The 22979-nt window shown below is 39.5% G+C and overlaps 3 protein-coding genes across 3 annotated transcripts in view; 2 read left to right on the forward strand and 1 right to left on the reverse strand.

Annotated features, from left to right (window-relative positions):
* Positions 1-3028, forward strand: part of RHPN2 (rhophilin Rho GTPase binding protein 2) — a 65716-nt gene extending 62688 nt beyond the window's left edge. The window contains exons 14-15 of the mRNA XM_036749040.1: positions 895-1050; positions 1720-3028. Coding sequence (XP_036604935.1) covers positions 895-1050; positions 1720-1977 — 414 coding nt within the window. The 3' untranslated portion in view covers positions 1978-3028. The remainder of the gene's footprint in view (positions 1-894; positions 1051-1719) is intronic.
* FAAP24 (FA core complex associated protein 24) lies at positions 2317-17333 on the reverse strand. The gene is made up of 5 exons (XM_036749042.1): positions 17155-17333; positions 7146-7292; positions 6913-7052; positions 6327-6479; positions 2317-3873 (listed from the first exon to the last, which is right to left on the reverse strand). The coding sequence occupies exons 2-5, from the start codon at positions 7252-7254 to the stop codon at positions 3625-3627; spliced, it is 651 nt and encodes a 216-aa protein (XP_036604937.1). The 5' UTR covers positions 7255-7292; positions 17155-17333; the 3' UTR covers positions 2317-3624.
* Positions 17334-17535: 202 nt separating this feature from the next.
* CEP89 (centrosomal protein 89) overlaps positions 17536-22979 on the forward strand; it is a 162380-nt gene continuing 156936 nt past the window's right edge. Inside the window, exons 1-2 of the mRNA XM_036752388.1 lie at positions 17536-17758; positions 20242-20348. Coding sequence (XP_036608283.1) covers positions 17720-17758; positions 20242-20348 — 146 coding nt within the window. The 5' untranslated portion in view covers positions 17536-17719. The remainder of the gene's footprint in view (positions 17759-20241; positions 20349-22979) is intronic.

A 22979-nucleotide genomic window follows, 5' to 3' on the forward strand; every position in this document is an offset into this window, starting at 1 on the left:
AACTTCAGAGCAAATACAAACAAATTAAAAACATCAACAGACAGACCTTGTCTTATTCAAATCTCAATGCATCGTTACCAGAGTTTAACAAAGTCCCAACATACAGGTTTACAAGCTGGAGGGCTCTTAACTACAGCTGCCCAGAGTCTCCACATCAGCACTCTGCCAAGAGTGACAGCCCTAAGCAAATAGCTCTGTTCTCTCTTTTTATGCACTCTTTAGCCCTCATCAGACATCATCCGAGCAACCAGAACTTAGGCTCTTACTATTGGCTCTGGTCTTAGCAGCTCCCCTTAGGACCCAGAGGGCTTCATGCCCACATAGGCTTAGCACCTAATAGATAGGGGTTTGGGCCTGGGGCTTAGCACCTAATAAGACTCAAAGACACCCAACTTAATTGATATTACATGACAGCTCCAAGACTCATGATGGAAAAAGCTGTGCACATCCAGAGAAAGAATTATGGAGTCTGAGTGCAGATTGAGGCAAACTATTTGTTCTTTTTTGATTTCATCTCTTCTTTCTCATGATTCATTCCATTGGTTATAATTCTTCTTTACAACTGGACTATTATGTAAATAAGTTCAATGTGAAGGCATATGTAGAACCTACATCAGATTACATGCTGTCTTGGGGGGAAAGCGGGGAGGGGAGGGAGGGAGAGAAAATTTGGAACTCAAAAACTTGTGGAACTGAGTGTTGTAAACTAAAAAAAAATTAATAAAAAAAAGTGAATGTGGCTATAGGAAGGTAGAATATTTGTGAAAGAGAAATAATTAAAGTAGAAGCACTTTTCTGCAAGTGCTGTGGTGAATTTGGGTACATAGATTTGGAAACTTTATGATGGGAGATTAATTTTAATTAAAATTGACCATTTGTTTGTTACTTTTCTAGCTGGCAGGTGCTAAAGAAGGGGATTATATTGTTTCTATTCAAGATACAGATTGTAAGTGGCTATCAGTGAGTGAGATCATGCAAAAACTGAAAAGTTTAGGGGAGGAAGAGATTGAGATGAAGGTCATCAGTCTTTTGGATTTAACATCTTCCATGGTAAGAAATGACAGGTTCTCTCCCTATTCTCAATACTTTAATGAATTTACTAACTTCTCTTCAGCTAAAAAACTGCAGATACTTTACATAAAACCTAAAAATCAATTTTCAAACTTTGGTTAGAAATGTTGATGACTTTTAAAAAAGCTTATTTCAGTTAATAATTCAAGTATGAAGAGGGAATGAGAATTTTGCAGGGAGTAATTTTTAAAATTTTCATAGTAGCTCAGTGTTTTTCAAAACCTTTATTAGCCTCTCTTTAAAGCAAGAGTTCTTAACCAAACTGTTTCAATATGACTACTGTCCGTTGTGATTCTATGTATTTTATTTTATGCACTTAAAAACATCATTCCTAGAAAGTGTTCATAGGTTCCACAAAACTGCCAGTGGGGTTGAGGACACAAAAAAGATTAAGAATCCCTGTCTCATATTCATGTTCTCATCCTGTGCAATCCCTCAATAGTGGTTACTAAGCAGATATTAATACTTATTAATATAGTTATTCCTTTAGTAATTTTTAAAGTCAGACATAATAAGTAGAAGCCTGAATTTCAAAACTACAATTGTAAAATGTTATAAACTCATGAAATATTTCACAAGTTTAATGTCTTATTTTGAGTATATAATAACTCCTCATGGATGACTTTTTCCCTTTTCTATTTTATACAGCATAATAAGTGTGCTACCTACTCTGTGGGAATGCAGAAAACATACTCCATGATCTGCTTATCCATAGAAGATGATAAAATCGACAAAACCAAAAAAATCTCCAAAAAACTGTCTTTTTTGAGTTGGGGAACCAACAAAAACAGACAGAAGTCAGCTAGCACTCTCTGTCTCCCATCAGTTGGGGTGGTAAGACCCCAGAATAAGAAGAAACTTCCTTCTCCTTTTGGTCTTTTCAGTACAGAAAGTTCACTGTATTAACATTTCAGCAAATGAAGCTATTTCTAAATGCTCAGTAGCTCTCAATATGTGTGCCATAATGTGAAATTTATTAATATATTTAAAACCTATTTTCTTAGATTTTAAACTTGCATGTGGCATTTGTATCCTAAACAAAAGTGCCGAAACTGGATGTACAGAAGCCATTATGTCTTCTGTTTGAAGTGTGTCAGTGTATTGCTACAAGTTATTTATTGCATATAGTGCTGTATATAGAATAGTGTTGAAAATATGAAGGATAGTCTTCATGACTAATTTTATTACTTGTCCTTGTATCAGTTTTAAATTAATATTGCTGATATTCACTATGTAATTAGAGTCTGAAAAAAAAGAAATTCTTTAATTTTAATTCAAGTAATTGCTATACAACATGGCAGCTAGTATCCAGACTACAGTAGTGGATTTGAGTTACTGTTATCAAAAATAATTCTGCATACTCAATGACAAGTTTTACTTTGATTGCTATACAAAATGAATGACAAACTTGCACAGTTGCAGGTTCTAGATGCAATCTAGTGCCAAATTTCATAATTAATACTTTAGCAGCAGAGACTATTTAGAACCAGCTTTGACTTTACATATTGTTTAAAAATAATTTTCATGTTGCTAACACACTAGTGTTAGATAAAAATGCCATCTACAGGGTAGATATTATACTGTTTGATACTCAAAACATTTTCCATTTTGTTTAAAGTAGGAAAGTGCATAAATGCACCTTGTATAAACCTCTGGCTAAAAAAAGCCCATTTTCTTTGCAATAAATATATATATGACTAAAGTTTTAAGCTCTATGTAAGACTTTTAAAATTCAAATGTTTTTTCTAAGTAATGAGTTTTTTTTTTGCTATGTACCTAAATAATATAGAAAACTTAGTATGAATTGCTAAATGTACCATTTAACAGGAGTTTCCAAATTTTAGTTTCATCATAATCATGAAAATCCTAAGGGAGCATTGTGAAAATGTATCCAAATAGCGCCTTTAGCGTTACATTTGTAGAGGCTTATGTATTTAAATAAATAACTATTAATTTATCTTTTGTTCTCTTCGTTTTTCCCCCTTTCAAGGTTTATCTAGATGTTTAACCAGGACTGAAATGCTTGGTATTTTAAGGCACCAAAAGCTTTATTTAAATTGTAGTCCTTTAATCCTCAGTTACAATTTATGACCAGAACAAAAGACTACATGTAATACCTCAGACATCTGTGATAACGTAACATTTCACTGACTCTTGCTTCTGACTAACAACCATCTAAAATGTCTGAGGAAGTCTAAAAGGGTTGATGTTACAGTCAAGGCTACATTTATGAATTTCCTTTAAACTAATTATTTTTAAAAATTAAAACTGATTTAAATTTCTAAAGAATAAGATATGTTGCATTCAAGTTTTGATCATCTTAATCACAAAAAACATCTTAGACAACTGGTCAAAGAACAGCAGGGTCTGGTCTGCTAGTTTAAGACCTATGGCCAAGGGGTAGCTAATTAAAACATGACTATAGAGATTATCGTTCTAAGTTGACCTTTCCTTTTGATACTTGATAAAAGATGGAAAAGCAAATTCCTTGGTACAGAAAATCACAATCTGGCGATGCTGGAGGGCCAAAAACTATTTTAGGATTATGCCCTGTCACCTTGTCTGGGTAAAGAATGTATGCATTTTTTCTGCTAGCGTATGTCCAACTACTTGTTCAAGTTCTTGGATAGATGCATTGCACAGTTTTTGGATACTTGAAAACTCCTGCAGCAGAAGCAGGGCTGTCACTTTTCCAACTCCTGGTATCTGCTGTACTGTTTGAAGTACTGATGATTCAGAAAGCTGGCAGCTTTTCTTCCTAAGAAAAGGATTCCTATTGCGCTCTTTGGTTTGTTCATGAACCTAAAATTGAAGACAACAAAGGAATCTGAGTTCATTTCCCTCAAAAGAAACTTAATTTTCCTATTAAGTCCTAATTTAAAATTAGTAAAAGTTTTACTTTGAGATCAGGATCCACCTTGATTCACCTCTGCCTTGTGGCCACTTTTCTCCCCTTCGGTTTCTCTGACACTGTTCTCTCCTGGTTCTTTTACTGGTTTTTCTTAAATATAGCTTTTCCCCAAGGCTGTCTTTGGCCCCCTCTGTTCTACTTACTCTCTACCTTGGTGACTTCACCTGCTCCTACAGTCAAGTGTTACCTCCACACCACTGATTCCTAACTCTCTATATATATCTAGTTCCTCTCCTTTGAACTTTAGTCCCATATCTCTAATTATATGTTGGACATCTCTAACTAGATGTTCCCCTGGTACTTCAAACTCATCATGTCCAGAAATGAACTTCCCCTCTCACCCCACCAACTTTCTAATTTTCCACCAACCTCTGTATTAATTAGGTTTGAATCCTTAAGAGTCAGTTGCTAAGTTTTTTTGATTTCTATCTCCATAATATCTCTGGCATTCATTCCCTTTTCTCTACTCCCACTGCTACTACCTTAGGTCGGCCCCCTATTCTTCTTGCTTGGACACTGACAATATCCTTCTAACTGGTCTCCTAGCCTCTGATTTCTTCTTCTGATTTCTAATTCTTCCTCCACTGTTAAAATTTTCTTAAATCACAGGCATAACCAAATCATTCAGAAATCTTCAGTAGTTTCCTGCTGTCTCTAGGTTAAACAATTTCAACTCCTTATTCTGGCCCTTAAAGCTCTTCACAATTTGGTGTTAACCTACCTTTAGACTTTCGGTCAAACTAAAGCTGTTCCCTGAACTTATCCTGTATGTCCCATGAAGCCTCTGTGAATTGAGAGGCTCTTTACAGTTTTCTTCCTTTAAAGCCTGGTTGAGGGACCACATCCTTCCCTGTTCATTCTTCCTCCTCCTCACAAATATCCAAAGAAGAAATGGTTTCCCCCCTCAAATTTCCCTACAGCATGCTGGGTCTTTACTGTGGTACTCATTACATTCTATTATCTGTGTATATGTCATTTTTTTTCCTTGACTGAACCCATGGCCTTGAGGCCACATGTAGCCTTCTAGGTCCTCCATGTGGCCCTTTGGCTGAATCCAAACAATCAAAGGGCCACACTTGACCTAGAGGGCCCCATGTGGCCTCAAGGCCACATGTTTGCCACCCCTGGGCTAGGGAATGTCATTTATCTTATTTGTCTATAACTAGGGCCTAGCAAACTAACTTCATGCATGTAGTAGGTAGTTAGGAAATATTTGTTGAAACTAATTTAATTTTGTAATCTTTAAGAAAAAAAATGCTTTCATTTTAAAAGAACTTTTTTATATTGTGAAAATCACCATTGAGAAGACTGATCTGTTTACTCATTCAAGTAAAATTTAGTCTCATACTAACAGTGAAGGTAAATCTAAACTCCTTTTACAAAAAATGCTCCAGATAGTACTTCTAATCCCAAATGGTATACAAGTGTTATCATAAAAGGAGAGTTCTCCCCCATCTCTATAATAACACCTGAGTCTGGGAATTATCATGACAGTATAAAATTAATTAAAGCAGAGTGACAAAAAAACATTACTATGATACCCTACAGCCTTCTGGCAACTTTCTTTGTAAACTCATTTTCCTGGTTAAACAAAACTTTATTTTGCCAGTGTAGACCATATCTCTGGTGGGTTTGTTCAAGATGGCGACTCAGTGTCACCTTAGGATAGATTTCCCCTCCTTGGAGGAATCAAAGCTCTTTAGATAGCAGAAGAGAACAGCAGTGTGAGGCTGAGGATGTTGATATATGGGGGAGAAGAGGTTTATATGCTGTTCAAACCTATTTGAAAGCATCAGATTATGGCAAAAAGAAATTTTTTAGAAAAATACTGCAAACTTCTACAGGACGGAAATGTGCATATATATGTGGATATATGCAAATAGTCAATTATAAATTATTAAAACCAATAAAAATTATCTTTATATTATAATCAATTATAAATTATTATAAATCAATTAAAGAGTTCATATGACAAATACATATACAATAAAATTGATAATCCACCCAGTAAGTACACAGAACAGTTATTTCATTGACAAAAAAGCCTAATATTTTTAGATATATAAAGAGTTAACTGACAGTTAAATTTCAGGATGGGGAAAGTATACATTAAGATTGGTCATTCACTTGTATTTAGGGCTGAAAAATGTGTCAAGTTCAGGTTACTGAAGGAAATTCTGACCGTGCATTTCCCAAATACAGCTTTCTACTAATTCAGTATTAAGTGGATTTTCAATGTTGCCTACTAGGTCAGAGTAAAGGTGGACGTTGTAATGAAGGGATCTCTCAGGTCTTAAAAAATTTCTTCTTAAAAAGTTAGAAATGCTCATCAGCATGTCCTTACCAGTTGGATAATAAGCTGGGATGCTTCCATTTGGCTGGATACCGGAAGCAATGCCATTCCAAGTTCCAGTACAACAAATTTCTGCACTGCTGTAAAGTACTGTTCACTCATCTGTGTTTTTTCAACTATTACAATCCCTTGAAGATTACTGGCCTTCAGTAAAGAAAAATAACTGATACAATGAAGATATCTTTATTATGCAATAAAATTGTCTTATAACAACTTTTAAAGGTCTAAGAAGATCTTATTACCCAATTAGAATTGCAGAGGAATGATGCAATAGTACATATATTTGGAATGTTCAGCAATTTTAGGAAATCTCAAATTATTAACAAGTTCTGCAAATAAATAATCACTTTCCCATCACAAGAGGCTCTGCTGATGCATTACATTTGGATAGTTGCTCACCCTGGAGCAAGTGTATTGGACTGTAAATACCTCAATAGCAGGAATGATATTTTTAGTCCATATTTGTTTCTAGAACATAGCATATACTTGGTACGTGTTTCTTGAATGGATGTTTTACAGCCAATTCTAAGAGGGGCAGGACAAGTCAATTCTCATTTTTCATTTGCTTAGTACTTACATTTCTAAGTCGAACAATTCTTTTTTTATAGCCATTTCCTGCCACCAGATCTGCTTCAGTAATATAAAGAATACAGAATCTATTAGAAAGGTGAAAATCCGCTAGTGTCAGATCTTCCTCAAAGACGAGCTTAATCTTCCCTTAAAATAGACAAGAGAATGAGTTCTATGTTATCATAAATTACACAGGAAGGAATGGGGCACTAAGCAGAAAAAAAAAGTTTACATACTAACCTTGCATTCCTTGGGCTAACTGAGACCCTCGCCATTTCTCACATCCAACAACATGTCCGAAAGGAACATGTATAAGGCCTGTACTAGAGAATGTGGCTTCTTTCTCCATCAATGATATTGTGATTATAGTGTGATGGTGTTGGTTTACTATAAGAAATACAAAATTGTATTCATTTGGCAATTCAATCATTGGCTTCATATTTAAAACTTTGAAATTTCAAAAATACATATTTTTATTGATGTTAGCTTTTATATCACCTAAATTTTCCCCAGTATTATTCTCCTTTTCCTTATGCTCTTTAATAATGATTGTTTCTAAAATGTGCATACCCTTTGACCCAGCCATACCACTTCTAGGGCTATATCTCAAAGTGATCACATGAGTGGGAAATGGACCAGTATGTACAAAAATATTTATAGCGGCTCTTTTTGTGGTAGCAAAGAATTGGAAATCAAGGGGATGCCCATCAACTGGGGGATGGCTGAACAAGTTGTGCTATATGAATGTAATGGAATACTACTGTGCTATAAGAAACGAGGAGCAGATGGATTTCATTACAACCTGGAAAGACATATATGAACTGATGCTGAATGAAGGGTGCAGAACCAGGAGATCATTATACATGATTACAGACACATGGTATCTGTAAGGACTAACTTTGATAGACTTGGTTCCTCTCATCAATACAAGGTTCAAAGAAAGCTCCAAAAGACTCATGATGGAAAAAGCTATGTATATCCAGAGAAAGAATTATGGAGTCTGAATGCAGATTGAAGCAAACTATTTGTTCTTTTTTGATTTCGTCTCTTCTTTCTCATGATTCATTCCATTGGTTATAATTCTTCTTTACAACTGGACTATTATGTAAATAAGTTCAATGTGAAGGTATATGTAGAACCTACATTGGATTACATGCTGTCTTGGGGGGAAAGCAGGGAGGGGAGGGGGAGAGAAAATTTGGAACTCAAAAACTTGTGGAACTGAGTGTTGTAAACTAAAAATAAAAAATAAATTTATTATAAAGAAAAAGTAAACAGTATTGCCAGTTAGAGCTCATTTGGTATGCTTTAAATTTTTATTAAATAGCAAATAATGCTGAGGGAACCCCCCCCCAATGATTGTTTATTACAAAGAAAAAAACAGAAAATACAAAAAAATCTGATGATATATGTAATGTTCCATATCCATCAATCAAAAGAGTAGAGGGACATGTCTTCTCATATCTCTTCTGGGACTGAGACTGTTATTTGTTTGAATGGACACTACTAATGCAGAGTTGGCGGTGTTGTGAACTGATCCAACCATTCTGGAGAGCAATCTGGAACTATGCCTAAAGGGCTATGAAACCGTGCATACCCTTTGACCTAGAAATACCAATACAAGGTCTGTATCCCAACAAGATAAAAAGAAAAAAGAAAAAAAACCTATATGAACAAAAATATTTATAAGCAGATCTTTGTGGTGGCAAAGAAGTGGAAGTTGGTGGATGTCCATCAACTGGGGAATGGATGAACAAGTTGTGGTAGATGACTGTGATGGAATCCGATTGTGCTACAAGAAATGATGAGCAGGATGCTTTCACAAAAACCTGGAAAGACTTGATGCAAGGTGAAGTGAGCAGAACCAGGAGAACATTATACAAAAGAACAGCAATACTGTATGATGATCAACTGTGAATGACCTGGCTATTCTTGAACGACCCAAGACAATTTTGAAGGACTTATTATGAAAAATTCTACCCATGAACTAATAACGTGTGAATGCAGATTGAGGCATACTTAAAACTAAACTTTATTTTTCTTGTTTCTGATCTGTGTTTTCTTCTGCAACGTGGTTAATATAGAAATATGGTATAGAAATACGTTTTACATGACTGCACATCTACATCTACTTGCCTTCTTAATGAGGGGTGAGTGGAAGGAGGGAAAGAATTAGGAATTCAAAATTAAAAAAAAAAAAGAATGTTAAAAACTTCTTTGTCATCACTTTGAAAAATTCATTTTTTATTATTTGGTGGTGGCTGTTCTTTCCACTTACTTGCATTGTAGTCATTATGTATATTGTTTACCAGATTCTCTTACTATCTCTCTGACCTCTTTTCAGTCTCTTTGGTGGGATCTTCCTCTAGATCACACACTCTAACAGTAGATGTCCCTCAGGGCTCTGTCCTGGCCCTTTGCTCCCCCTATACTATTTCACTTGGTGATCTCATCAGCTCTCATGGATGTAATTACCATCTCTATGCAAATGATTCTAGTCCTAACCTCACTGCTAACCTCCAATCTCACATTTCCAACTGCCTTTCAGATATCTTGAACCAGGACAAGCTAGAGCCTGGAGCCAGGAAGATCTGAGTTCAACTCTGGCCTCAGACACTTCCTAGCCATGAGAGCATGGAAAAGTCACTTAACCCCATTTGCCTCAGCTCCTCATCTGTAAAATGAACTGGAGAAAGAAATGGCAAAATCACTCCAGTATCTTTGCCAAGGAAATCCCAAATGGGGCATAGAGAGTAAGACACAACTAAACACTCAACAACAACAGGCATCTAAAAACTAAACATGTTCAAAACAAAATTCATTTTCTTTCCCCCTAAACCCTCCCTTCCTGCCCCCCATCTGCCCTATTACTTTAGTAAGTACCATCCTCATTCCCAATCTAGAAGTCATCTTGGATTCTTCCCTATTTCTCAAACACCTCTCCCCACCTCCACCTCCCATCTGCAAGCTGTTGACAAGGTCTTTCAATTTCACTTTTGCAACATCTCTCAAATATTCCCCCTTCTCTCCTTAGCATTGCCACCACTCATCACCTTACACCTGGATCAGTGTAACAGCCTGCTGGTGGGTCTGACTGCCTTAAGTCTCTCTAGTTGATTCCTTCCTCCATTCAGTCACCAAAATGATTTTCCTAACATGCAGGTCTGAGCATGTCCCTGTTGTCCCCCACCCCCTCACTCAAACACCAGTGGCTTCCTATCAACTGCTGCTATAAATATTACAGTGAACATGGTACCTTTCTTTTTTGTCATTAACCTCCTTGGGTTATATATGCCTACCAGTGGAATCTCTAGGTCAAAGGCAATGAGCATTTTAGTCATTTTATTTGCCTAATTCCAAACTGCTTTCCAGAGTGATCTTAGTACAACTCCACCAATAATGCATGGGTGCCTGTCTTTTCACAATCCCTCTAAGCACTGATTGTTGCCACATTTTGTCCTCTTAGCCAATTTACTAGGTGTGAGGTCAAACCACAGGATTGTTCTGATTAGCATTTTTCTTTATTAGTGTTTGAGAACACTCTTTCACATGGCAATTAATGATTTGCAATTCTTTGAGAAGTATTCATATTCTTTAGTCATTTGTCTATTGGGGAACTGGCTTTTCATCACAAATTTGTTGAGTGATACTTGAGAAACCAGTTATTGCTGACCACCAGCCCCTGATAAAACCCCCAGTTTGCATAAGAAAGAATGGACTAAGACCTTGCCATTTGGCATTTAGCAAATGTCCCTGGGGCTCCATGACTGCTCCAAGGAATGTCAATAGATAAGATTATACCACCAAAGATAACCTGTCAGGGTCTTTGATCCTGTTCCCCCCCCCCCACCTTGTGACCTGGCCCATAAGTTTCAAGAGATAATTAACCACTGCACCTTGGTTTTTGTATAAATGTGGCCCCTTGAGCCCTGTGTGGGGCCGTTCTGATTTGGGTTGCTTGTGCCCCAGACGGTCGTTGGCTAATAAATTCTCCAATTAAAACTTATACTCTGTGACGTGTCTTGCTTGCTGTCGGTACAACAGTTCAGTTGGTTGTCTGCATATCTAGGATACCAGATCCTTTTTGGAGAAATCTAATGCAGTGTTCCTCCCTCCCCCATCTTCTTATTCTTCTTATCCTAGATGTAATAACTTTTTGAAAAATTTAAAAAACTTAATGGAATCAATCATGTTATTTTATCTTTTGTAGTTACCACTGTTTATTTAAGAATTGATCTATATAATAGCTGTGAAAGGGTTATGACATATAAAAATATCTGCAACGTGCTCAGCATAATGTCTAGCACCTACTAAGTACTTAATAAATGCTTATTCCATGATTTACTGATTTTTAAATTTTTATGGTATTCTCTTCTAATTTTTCTTTTTTTTTTTTTTTTTTTTTTTTTTTTTTTTTAATGCAATTAATTTATTTAACATATTTGGTTTTCAGCATTGATTTTCACAACAGTTTGAATTACAAATTTTCTCCCCATTTCTGCCCTCCCCCCCACTCCAAGATGGCGTATATTCTGGTTGCCCTGTTCCCCAGTCAGCCCTCCCCTCTATCACCCCCCTCCCCTCTCATCCCCTTTTCCCTTCCTTTCTTGTAGGGCAAGATAAATTTCTACGCCCCATTGCCTGTGTATCTTATTTTTTAGTTGCATACAAAAAGTTTTTTTGTTTTTGAACATCTGATTTTAAAACTTTGAGTTCCAAATTCCCTTCCCTCTTCCCTTCCCACCCACCCTCCCTAAGAAGTTGAGCAATTCAACCTAGGCCACACATGTATTATTATGTATAACCCTTCCACAATATTCATGTTGTGAAAGGCTAACTACATTTTGCTCCTTCCCAACCCATCCCGCTTTATTGAATTTTCTTCCTTGACCCTGTCCCCTTTCCAAAGTGTTTGTTTTGATTACCTCCACCCCCATCTGCCCTCCACTCCATCATCCCCCTGCCTTTTATTTTTTTTTTTTATCTTCCTCCCTCTTCTTTCCTGTGGGGTAAGATACCCAACTGAGTATGTATGGTATTCCCCCTCAGGCCAAATCTGATGAGAGCAAGGTTCACTCATTCCCCCCTCACCTGCCCACTCCCCTCCTCTCCTAGAACTGCTTCCTCTTGCCACCTTTATGGGAGATAATCCACCCCATTCTATCTCTCCCTATCTCCCTCTCTCAGTAAGTTACTCTCTCATCCCTTAATTTCATTTTATTTCTTTTAGCTATCTTCCCTTCATCCTCAACTCACCCTGTGTCTGCTCTCTTTCTTTTACATATATATATATATATACACATACATACACATACATACATATACACATAGATACATGCATACATACACATTCACTTATATATATACATAAACATATATATATGCATATATATATATGCATATTCCCTTCAACTACCCTAATACTGAGGTCTCATGAATCATACTCATCATCTTTCCATGTAGGAATGTAAACAAAACAGTTCAACTTTAGTAAGTCCCTTGCAATTTCCGTTTCTTGATTACCTTTTCATGCTTCTCTTGATTCTTGTGTTTGAGAGTCAAATTTTCTATTCAGTTCTGGTCTTTTCACTGAGAAAGCTTGAAAGTCCTCCATTTTATTGAAAATCCATATTTTGCCTTGGAACATGATACTCAGTTTTGCTGGGTAGGTGATTCTAGGTTTTAATCCTAGCTCCATTGACCTCCGGAATATCGCATTCCAAGCCCTTCGATCTCTTAATGTAGAAGCTGCCAGGTCTTGGGTTATTCTGATTGGGTTTCCACAATATTCAAATTGTTTCTTTCTGGCTGCTTGCAGTATTTTCTCCTTGATCTGGGAGCTCTGGAATTTGGCAACAATATTCCTAGGAGATTTCTTTTTGGGATCTATTTGCGGAGGCGATCGATGGATTCTTTCAATTTCTATTTTGCCCTGTGGCTCTAGAATATCAGGGCAGTTCTCCTTGATAATTTCCTGAAAGATGGTATCTAGGCTCTTTTTTTGATCATGGCTTTCAGGTAGTCCAATAATTTTTAAATGATCTCTCCTGGATCTATTTTCCAGGTCAGTGGTTTTTCCAAGGAGATATTTCACATTGTCTTCCATTTTTTCATTCCTCTGGTTCTGTTTTATAATATCCTGATTTCTCATAAAGTCACTAGCTTCCACTTGCTCCAATCTAATTTTTAAAGTAGTATTTTCTTCAGTGGTCTTTTGGACCTCCTTTTCCATTTGGCTAATTCTGCCTTTCAAGGCATTCTTCTCCTCATTGGCTTTTTGGAGCTCTTTTGCCATTTGAGTTAGTCTATTTTGTAAGGTGTTGTTTTCTTCAGTGTATTTTTCAGTATTTTTTTGGGTCTCCTTTAGCAAGTCATTGACTTGTTTTTCATGGCTTTCTCGCATCCTTCTTATTTCTCTTCCCAATTTTTCCTCTACTTCTCTAACTTGCTTTTCCAAATCCTTTTTGAGTTCTTCTATGGTCTGGGGCCAGTTCATGTTTTTCTTGGAGGCTTTGGTTGTAGGCTCTATGACTTTGCTGTCTTCTTTAGGCTGTATGTTTTGGTCTTCTTTGTCACCAAAGAAAGAATCCAAAGTCTGAGACTGAATCTGGGCGCGTTTTCGCGTCCTGGCCATATTCCCAACCAACTAACTTGACCCTTGAGTTTTTCAGTGGGGTATGACTGCTTGTAGATTACAGAGTTCTATGTTCTACGTTTGGGGGGGAGGTGCCAGCTCTGTCAGAGCCGCACTCCTCCTTCCCCAAGGACCCCCAGTCCAGACTGGGCTCAGATCTTCGGCAGGCTGTGCACCCCTGCTGTGATCCGCCACTCAATTCCCCCCACCAGGTGGGCCTGGAGCCGGAAGTAACAACAGCTGTAGCTGCCCCCCCTCCGCTGCCCCCGGGGCTGGAAGCCGAACCGCGAACTCCTTCCACTCCCGCAGCTTTTCCCACTAACCTTCTCCGCAGTCTTTGGTGTTTGTGGGTCGAGGGGTCTGGTAACTGCTCACGTATTCAGGGCGCTAGGGCCCCCTCCGCCCGGCTTCCGGTCTGGATCGTCCACGCCGCTCAGGCTGGGCTCTGCTCCACTCCGTTCCCAGCTCCCAGCTCCCAGCTCCGTGTGGAATAGAGCTCACCCAGAGACCATCCGGGCTGTCCTGGGCTGGAGCCCTGCTTCCCTCTGCTGTTCTGTGGGTTCTGCCGTTCTAGAATTGGTTCAGAGCCATTTTTATAGGTTTTTGGAGGGACTCGGGTACGGAGCTCACTCTAGTCCGTGCTTACCAGCCGCCATCTTGGCTCCGCCCCCCTCTTCTAATTTTTCAAAGTATTAAAACTAAATTGATTTTTTTTTTGACAAAACAGACACCTTCTAAACACCCACATACCTTCCCCTGCTCAAAGATGGTTAAAACTACCCAACAGTAAGTGATTTTGATTGGTAGTATGTATCAATTCCTACTTTTGTAGTTTACCAATTGTTACCAGAAAATGGTGTGTTTTAATTGTAAAAACCTAATTGGTACAACATTGTTCACTGACCCTGCTTTGAGTCTGGTTGACTTTTGGTGTTATCTTTACTTATGCTGTTGTAGTAATTTATGTATATTGTTCTTTTGGTTTCTTTACTCTTCATTATTTCATACGCTGTTGTGGTTTTTGAAAGTTTACAATTCAGCGATTTTCTTCTATGCCCCTATGTTTCCAGCTGGTTGGCATCATATGTAATTTTGTTTTCCATTATGATAAGTTTGCTGTTTGCTACTTCAATGGATTTTTGGGGAGGATTCTTATTATTTTATCTTATTTGTTATTCATACAGACAGCCTGGCATGATGGCTAGAGAGTTGGCTTTGGAGTCAGGAAGACCTGGGTTCAAGTACTAGGTCTACAACATCTTAGCTGTGTGACCTGAGCAAAAACATTAACCCCTTTGTGCTCTAGGCAACTTTCTTAGACAAAACTGCAAAGCAGTTTTCATTGGTAGAGGGAATTCTTCACGGGAGACAAAATTCTTCACTGGCCATCATCTTCATTAATTCCTCCCCACTTTTTAGCAGCTCTTAGTTCTTGCTTAATTTCCCATATAATATTTTTACTTTTTTCAAGTTCTTAATTTGATCTTGTGATTTTCAGAGCATTGCCAATTCCTGATTAATTTATTTAAAAGTGACACTTATCCACCAAAGACATCTACCAAGAATTTTGTGGTTTCTTTTTCCTTCTTTATTGGTTCTCAGATTGGTTCTCTGCCAATTTCATTGTTCTCAGTTACTGGTATGCTGACTTATTTTAAGCTCTTTGGTTTGGTATTTCTATTTATTCTTTCTGCCCTTTTGCAGGACAATGATCCTCTCAAACATTTCTGTAAGCTGATATTTTTTATGTATGACATTTTAAAGACTCTTGTTTTCTAAAACTTCTTCCCAGAGAAAGGTGTAAGATATTCCTGAATGGTCACATTTTCAAAACAAAACCCTACATCCCCCAATAAAGGCCATGTTTTCACAACTTTATCATCTCCTGATGGGCACCGTCATTTCCCAAGCCAGCATTGTATCTCCAGAGCTCAGCTTATAACACACCTCTTTAAGTAGGAAGTTTTCCATTAACTTTACCTTCTCTACCCCTACCTATTTATATGCTTCCTGCGTGTTGGACCCTTTTCCCATGGAGTCTGGCATCCTTAGAGGCATCCCTTTCACAGACTCTTAACCTTATAGATTCTTAAAAGACATTTGAACTTTGAAGGATTCTTAGAGACTATCTAATCTAACTCCCTCATTTTACAAATGAGGAAACTAAGACCCATATAAGTTAAATAATTTGCATATGGTCGCATAATGAGTCAATGTCAGAGCCAAGGCCATCAACCCAGATCCTGATTCCTAGGCCAAGGTCTGATAAGGATTTATCAGCTTTTCTCATAGTGTTCCAGAATCTCGAAGTCTGAAGGAATCTTGATGGTTATTGAATTTAATACTTGGCTAAGCTAGAATCCTTTCCTGTAACTTCCCAAGTAGTTATCCAGCCTCTACGAAAGCTTTTATTGATTGGAAACCCTACTATGTCTTGGGCCAGTTCATTACACTGTTGGACAACTCTAATTCTTAACCTAAAATTTTTTCTTATACGAAGATCAAATATATCTGTCTTCCTTCACTCGTTTCTGTATAGTGCTTGACATTTAAACAGGCACTTAGTAAATGCTGGATTTTAATAAATGATTGATAGGGGAACCAAAATGAATTAGAGCAGTCCTTCTTCCATATGAAAGAGTTGTCATAAACTGCTAAAGTGTATGAAGAAACAGTTCTCAAAAGAACAACTGCAATCTACTAACAACCACATGAAAGACCCCCTCAGATCACTAACAGAGATGTAAATCAAAATAACTGATGTTTCTTCTAACACACAGCAAACTAGCAAAGATGACAAAACAGTGAAGGTGGAGGGACACCAGAAAAAGGCATACAAATAACACCACTGGTGCAACTGTGATTTGATCCAACTGCCAGGCAAATATCCCAAGAAGGTCAAAGGCAGAGAGGCACTAGATGCACCAAAATATTCAGAGTTTTTTTCTGCAATGGCAAAGAAATGGAAACAAAGAAGAAAAAGAACATTCATTGGAGAACAGCCAAACAAAAGTGTGGTATGTGAATGAAATGGATTACTGAACCATATTTGAAGACTTATGTGAACTAATGCGGAGCAGAGTATGCAGGAACCAGGAAAATATTAGCCACAATGACTACAAAAATATAAACGGAGGGGAAAAACTCAACCCAAACTCGCATGCAGTGTAATGACACTGGCTGAGGCTGGCCCTGGAGAAAAGACGAAAAAAACGTGCCTCCCTCATTTCATTGCAAAAGTGGGGTACCGTAATGCGGGATGCTGCTTACACGTGCAGCCGAGGTTGAAATGCTGGTTAATTTCGTTGAACTGCTTTCCCCTCTCCTCTTTTAAAAAAAGCTATCAATAAAAACAAGACAATTCCAAAAAGCAAAAAGCTATAACGACTCAGTGAGTCAACAAGCATTTATTTATGCCCCCGTCATGTCCGACACTGTGCTAAGAGCTCGGGGTATAATGAAAGGCAAAAACAGGTCCTTACAAAACCCAGCTTCCTGCCCTGTGGCCTCGGGGTCCGGGGCAAGTTTCTCCCCTTTGGGGCACCTCAGTTTCCCTGTCCTCCCGCCCGGGGTGTGTGGGTGGAAGTAAACCAGATGGGATGCAGGGACCCTTACCTTGGTGAAAAAGTCTAAATAACTTGCTCAAGTAGGAGTCTCCGCCCCTGCGCAGGTATATCTGATGTTTTCCCACCGGTTCAGCCGACTCCGCTCTCCGCTCCGCCCTCAGAGCCGCAAGCAGAGCCGCGAAACCAGGCGGGCTAGATCCCTCCGTGTGCAACGGTCCCACTAGCCTTCCTTCTGGTCCCGCCTTCCTTCTGCCCGAACGCCCAGTCTAGGGAAGACGGACGTCACCAGTGGCCAATAGGAAGCTGAGCGGCCAGGGTCTGTAGCTCCCAGTGGGAGCCGAGAGCATTCGAACGAGCCCCTCCGGTTGCCAAGGGCCAGCCCGCGTGGCAGTGAGCGCGCCGTTGATTGGTCAGCCGGAAAGCGGGAGCCAATGCCGAGAGCCCTTGGTGCGGGCTCCGTAGCGAAGGGGATGCGTCTGGAGCTCCGCTAGCGCTGGTCCTAAAGCAGCTGGTTAAGGTCTTTGGGCTGGGCGAAAGAACTTGTGGCTTCGGGGGGAGGGAGTGATCTTTAACAACCCTAGCCCAGCCCCCCCCCCTCCTCCCCCGCCACAAACATGCCTCTTGGGCTCAGGAGGGACCGTAGGAGCCAGTTTGTAAGTAGAGACTCACCTGTTGGGCCCCTGGGGGTCGGGAAGTAGAGGCCGGGGTTGGACTTGGAAGCTTCGGGCTCCGGCCGCCCTTCCTCCTCCTCATTCTCCCTTCCTTTCTCCTGCTCCTCTCTGTTCTCTCTTCCCTCCTTCCCACTATCCTTCCCGCCTCCTTTTCTCTCCTCCCTCCTCTTTATCTTCTCTTTCCTCTTCTTATTCCCCCATTCCCCCTTCCTTCTTATTCTCCCCTCCCTCCCCTTCTTATCCTCTTCCCTCTCTCTACCCTTCTCATCGCTTATTTTCCCCTTCTATTCCCTTCCATACTCATTCTTACTCCCTTTTCCCTCTCCCTTCTCATCCTCTTCTTATCCTGTCTTTTATCCCTCCCCTCCTCCTTTTATGCTCTTCATCCTTCCCTTCTCCTCTTCCTCCCCTTCTCCTTCTCTTCTTCTCTTCCCCTCCCTCCCCCTTCTCATTTTCCCTCCCCTCTCTTTTCTCATCCTCCCCTTCACATCTTCTTATCCTCCCTTGTCTCTTATCCTTCTCCTCTCTCCTTTCTTAACCTCCCTTCTCCCCTTTTTGTTTCCCCTTTTCCTCTCCCTTCTTTATTGCCTCTCTCTTAGCTATCTATTTTTATTCAACACTCCTCTCTTTCCCTTCTTATGCATCCCTCCCCTTCTTGTTCCCCCTTTCCTTCTTATTTTCCTCTTCCTCTTCTCTCCATTTTTGTCTTCCCCTCTCCCTTCTTATTCCCCCTTTTTCTCTTCCCTCTTATCCTCCCACCCTCTCTCTCCACCCTCTCTCACCTTTTTTTCTTCTCCCTTCCCCCTCCTTCCTCTCTCTTTTCCTCATCTTCCCTCCCTCTTCCCCTTCTCTCCCTCCTTCCCCTTCTCTCCTTCCCCTCAGTTGTAAAATCTCTTTTGGGCCTCCTTTATGTCAGATAATTTATCCCATTCTACTTCTCCCTTTTCCCTTCTCTTAGTGTATTCTTCTTTCTCACCCCTTAAGTTTATATTTTTAGATAATCATCCCATCATATTAAACTATCTGTGCCCTCTGTTAGTACTCTTTCTAACTGCCTTTATAATGAGAAAGTTTTTTAGGAGTATCATTTCTATCTTCTTCACTTTCTGCCATTAGAGTGGTATTATCTGCATATTTGAGATTGTTGATATTTCTCCTAGCAGCCTTAATTCCAGCTTTTGATTCATTTAGCCTAGCATTTCCTATAATGTACTCTGCATATAGGTTAAATAAATAAGGTGACAATACACAGCCTTTTCTGGATCTTAAACCAGTCAGTTGTTCCATGTATAGTTGTAACTACTGCTTCTTGGAATGCATACAGTTTCCTCAAGAGACAAGTAAGATGATCTGGTACTCCCATCTCTTTAAGGACTTGCCACATTTTGTTGTGATCCACACAAAAGCTTTAGTGTAGTCAGTGAAGCAGAAGTAGATCTTTTTCTGAAACTCCCTTGCTTTTTCCATAATCCAGTGAATGTTGGCAATTTGGTCTCTAGTTCCTCTGCCTCTTTGAAAACCAGCCTACTCTTGTGGTAATTCTTGGTTCACATATTGCTGAAGCCTAGCTTGCAGAATCTTAAGCATAACCTTGCTGGCATGTGAAATGAGTGCAGTTGTTTGGTAATTTAAACATTTCTTGGTATTGCCCCTTTTTAGTAAACTGATCTTTTCCAATCCAGTGACCACTGTTGAATTTTACAAATTTGGTGGCATTTTGAGTGGAACACCTTAAAAGCATCATCATTTACAATTTTAAATAGTTCAGCTGGAATTCTATCACCCGCATTAGCCGGTGCTTCCTAAAACCCACTTGACTTCATTCTCCAGGGTGTCTGTCTCTAGATCAGTAACCATCATGGTTGTTGGTGATGTTAACTTCTTTCTTGTATAATTCTTTTGTGTATTCTTGCCACCTCTTCTTAATTTCTTCTGTTTCCGTTAAGTCCCTACAATTTTTGTCTTTTATCATGCCCATTTTTTCGTGAAATGTTCTCTTGATGTCTCTAATTTTCTTGAAGAGAGCGCTTGTCTTTTCCGTTCCATTGTTTCCTTCGATTTCTTCACATCACTCATTTGATCCAGGAGGGGCCTACTATGAGACTCCAGCAAAAAACAGCCACTGCTTCCCCTTCTCCTCTTCTCCCTTCTCTCTCCCTCTGACTTTAACTTAATATTTAAATACATCCTCTGGGCATATACCGATCGTTATTTTGGAGAGATGACTAGGACATAGGCGGGGGGACTGAGGCTGGTCTATAGTTACACATTTGCTGTAGCTGATTTACATGCAGATGATGGAGTGTTTTTTTTTTTTTTAATTCTTTCTTGGCTCTCTGAATATATGGCAAACCAAATGTTAAGTTAGCATTTTCACTGTGTGAGTTTGTTTTTCTAACTTTTATGAATTAGGAAATTATGTTCTTCAGAGTCTCTGACTACTTAATTTTTTTTTATTTGTCTAGAAACACATAGTTCACGGTCTTGTCCCTGCAGCCACCATAGCACCAAGACCGGCAGTTCCTCGAACACCCCCACCTCGTAGTCCAGATCCTTCTCCAGAAAGACCTAAGTAAGTTTCAATTTTGTTTTAACTCTGCTGTGCATAGTGTTACCTAGTCAAGCAAAACATTTTTATTATGTGCATACTATGTGCCATGCATTGTCCTAAGCACAAGAGATATAAAGAAAGGTAGAAAGCAATCTCTGCTTTCAGGGAATTTGTAATCTGATGAGGGAGAGAACATACAACAACTATGTGCAAACAAAATAAATGCAGCTTAAATTGGATAATAGGGGGAAGGCAACAGAATTAAAGGGATTTGGGGAAGGCTTCTTGTAGAAACTGGTATTTTAGCTGAGTTTTGAAGGAACCGGGGAAGCTAAGAGCAGAGGTGAGGAGGGACAGCCAGGGAAAATGCTTAGCTGGGAGATGGAGTATCTTGTACAAGGAACAGCAGGGAGACCAAGGTCCCTGGGAAGGTTAATAAGAAGAATGAAGACTGGAAAGGTAAGAGGGGTCCAGGTTATGAAGGCCTTTAAAAACCAAAACAGATCCTGTATGAAATAGGAAGCTACTGGAGTTTATTGAATGAGAGGGTGAAGGTGAGTGGGTAACAGTCGTACCTATACTTTACAGGAAGATCAGTTTGACAGTTTAGTAGAGGATGGACTGGAACAGGGAGGGGAGGGAGGACTAACAGCAGGCCTTTGCAACAGTCCAGGCCTATAGTGAAGGGGGTGGCAGTGTCTAAGGAAAGAAGGGAGCATATGCCAGAGATGTTATGAAGGTAAAATCAACAGATTTGTTATGGAGGATTGGTGAGAAAGAGAGTGAAGAGTTGAAGGTGATGCCCGGGCAGATTGTGAACCTGAGTAACTGGAATGATGTCAGTGTTCCTTGACAGTAATAGGCAAGTTAGGAAGAGGGTAGGGGTTGGGAGGGAAAGGTAATTAGTTCAGTTTTGGACACATTGAGTTTAAGATGTTTATAGGATCTTCAGTTTGAGCTGTCCAGTAGCAGTTAGAGATGTGAGCCTGAAGGTTAGAGGACAGAGGTTAGGGCTGGACAGATCTGAGAATCATCAGCATAGAGATGATAATCAAATCCATTGGAGCTGCTTTGATCACCAAGCAGAATGGTCTAGAGGAAGAAGAGAAGAGGGCCAAGGGGGCTGGAGTCTTGAGGAATATGCCTGGTAGAAGGCATTACCTGAATAATAATCTGGCAAAGACTGAGGAAAGTTCAGCCAGGTAGAAGGAGAACCAAGAGAGACCCAGGCTCACAAAAATCTAGAGAAAAGAGTATCAAGGACAAGAGGGTGATGTATAGTGTCAAAGGCTGTAGAGAAGTCAATAGGATGAAGATTAAGAAAAGGTTATTAGATGTGGTGATTTAGAGATCATTAAGTAACTTTGTAGAGAGCAGTTTCAGTTGAATGATGAGGTCAGAATCCAGGCTGCAGATAGTTAAGAAGAGAGTGAGAGGAAATAAAGTCAACGCATCAATTCTAGATAGCCTTCTCAAGGAGTTTAGCTTTGAAAGGGAGAAGAGATATTGTACAGAAGCTAGCAGGCTAGATGGGTGAAGAGATTGTTTTTTGAGGATGGAGGAAACAGGAATATGTTTTGAGGCAGCGGGGAAACAACCAATAGAAAGCAAGAGACTGAAAATTAGAAAGATTAGGCATGATAGAAGGGACCATCTACCAGAGAGGACAGGTTGGAGCAGGATTGACAAAGAGAATGATCCCCTTTTTGTGTGAAACAGAGGTAAAGGGGGAGATTGTTGCATGAGACATCTGAGTGATATGAGATGAAGAGGAGAGGAGGAGAGGGAGTTCTAGGTGAATAATAGACTCAGGTTTTTTAGTGAAATATGAGGGTGAGGTGCAAGGGAGCCATGGGAAATTTGAGAAGGGATGAAAAGGTTTAGAAAAGTCGCTGTGGTAAGTGGAATAATTAATCCATTAGAAAGGTATAAAAGGATTGTCTTGCCTCATTGAGTGCCTTGTTAAGATTATATAATAAAAATTTGTAGTGACCCCTTCAGCATGGCTTTGCAATTTTTCCCCAGCTTCATTTAGCAGCGCATGAGTAGAAGTGAAAGCAAAGGATGGTGGGAGTCATCCAAGGTTGATGTTTGGCAGAGGAAGATATTCCTTGGGATAAAAGAGCTAGAATAGAAAAGTCTAGAGTTGAACTGGTTCAGCAGAGGGGGACATGATATGACATGGGGAAAGGAGGAGACTGTTTCTAGCACAAGAGTGATGGCCTAGGAAAGAACTGAACAGTGAAGGGATTACAGGTCCATGAGGTTGAAGAACAGGGCTAAAGGGCAAGGCAGAGGGAGAGGTGGAATGAAAACAGATTATGATCAGATAAAGGAATTTCAGAATTCATGAACGTGGCATATGAACACTTGTGGGTGATGGCAAGATGGCAAGAGTGTGTCTCTGGGTAGCTGTGTGAGGTGGAAGAATGGGTCGTGGGAAATGAGTAAGTTGAGGAATCAGAAGGTTAGGGCGTTTAAGTATCAATATATCAATGTATTTTGAAGGCAGATTTGGGGAAGACAGATTGTAAGCCAGGCAGTGAATTCCTTGGGGGAAAGAAAAAGAGTGTCCTTGAGGTTTGTAGATAATAACTACTAGAATCTTGATTAGATGATAAATATGTGTTGACTGAACTTCAAAGAAAGAAA

Source organism: Trichosurus vulpecula, chromosome 3 (assembly GCF_011100635.1).
Source record: "Trichosurus vulpecula isolate mTriVul1 chromosome 3, mTriVul1.pri, whole genome shotgun sequence".
In the NCBI taxonomy this organism is placed as follows: domain Eukaryota; kingdom Metazoa; phylum Chordata; class Mammalia; order Diprotodontia; family Phalangeridae; genus Trichosurus; species Trichosurus vulpecula.

Bases quoted from the DNA above. Each gene is read 5' to 3' on its own strand.
- FAAP24 (XM_036749042.1), bottom strand. From the start codon at position 7,254: ATGGAGAAAGAAGCCACATTCTCTAGTACAGGCCTTATACATGTTCCT. The intron at 7,053-7,145 runs GTTAGTATGTAA...GTCTATTTTAAG, and splicing joins GTTAGCCCAAGGAATGCAAG to GGAAGATTAAGCTCGTCTTT. The intron at 6,480-6,912 runs GTAAGTACTAAG...TCTTTACTGAAG, and splicing joins GAATTGTTCGACTTAGAAAT to GCCAGTAATCTTCAAGGGAT.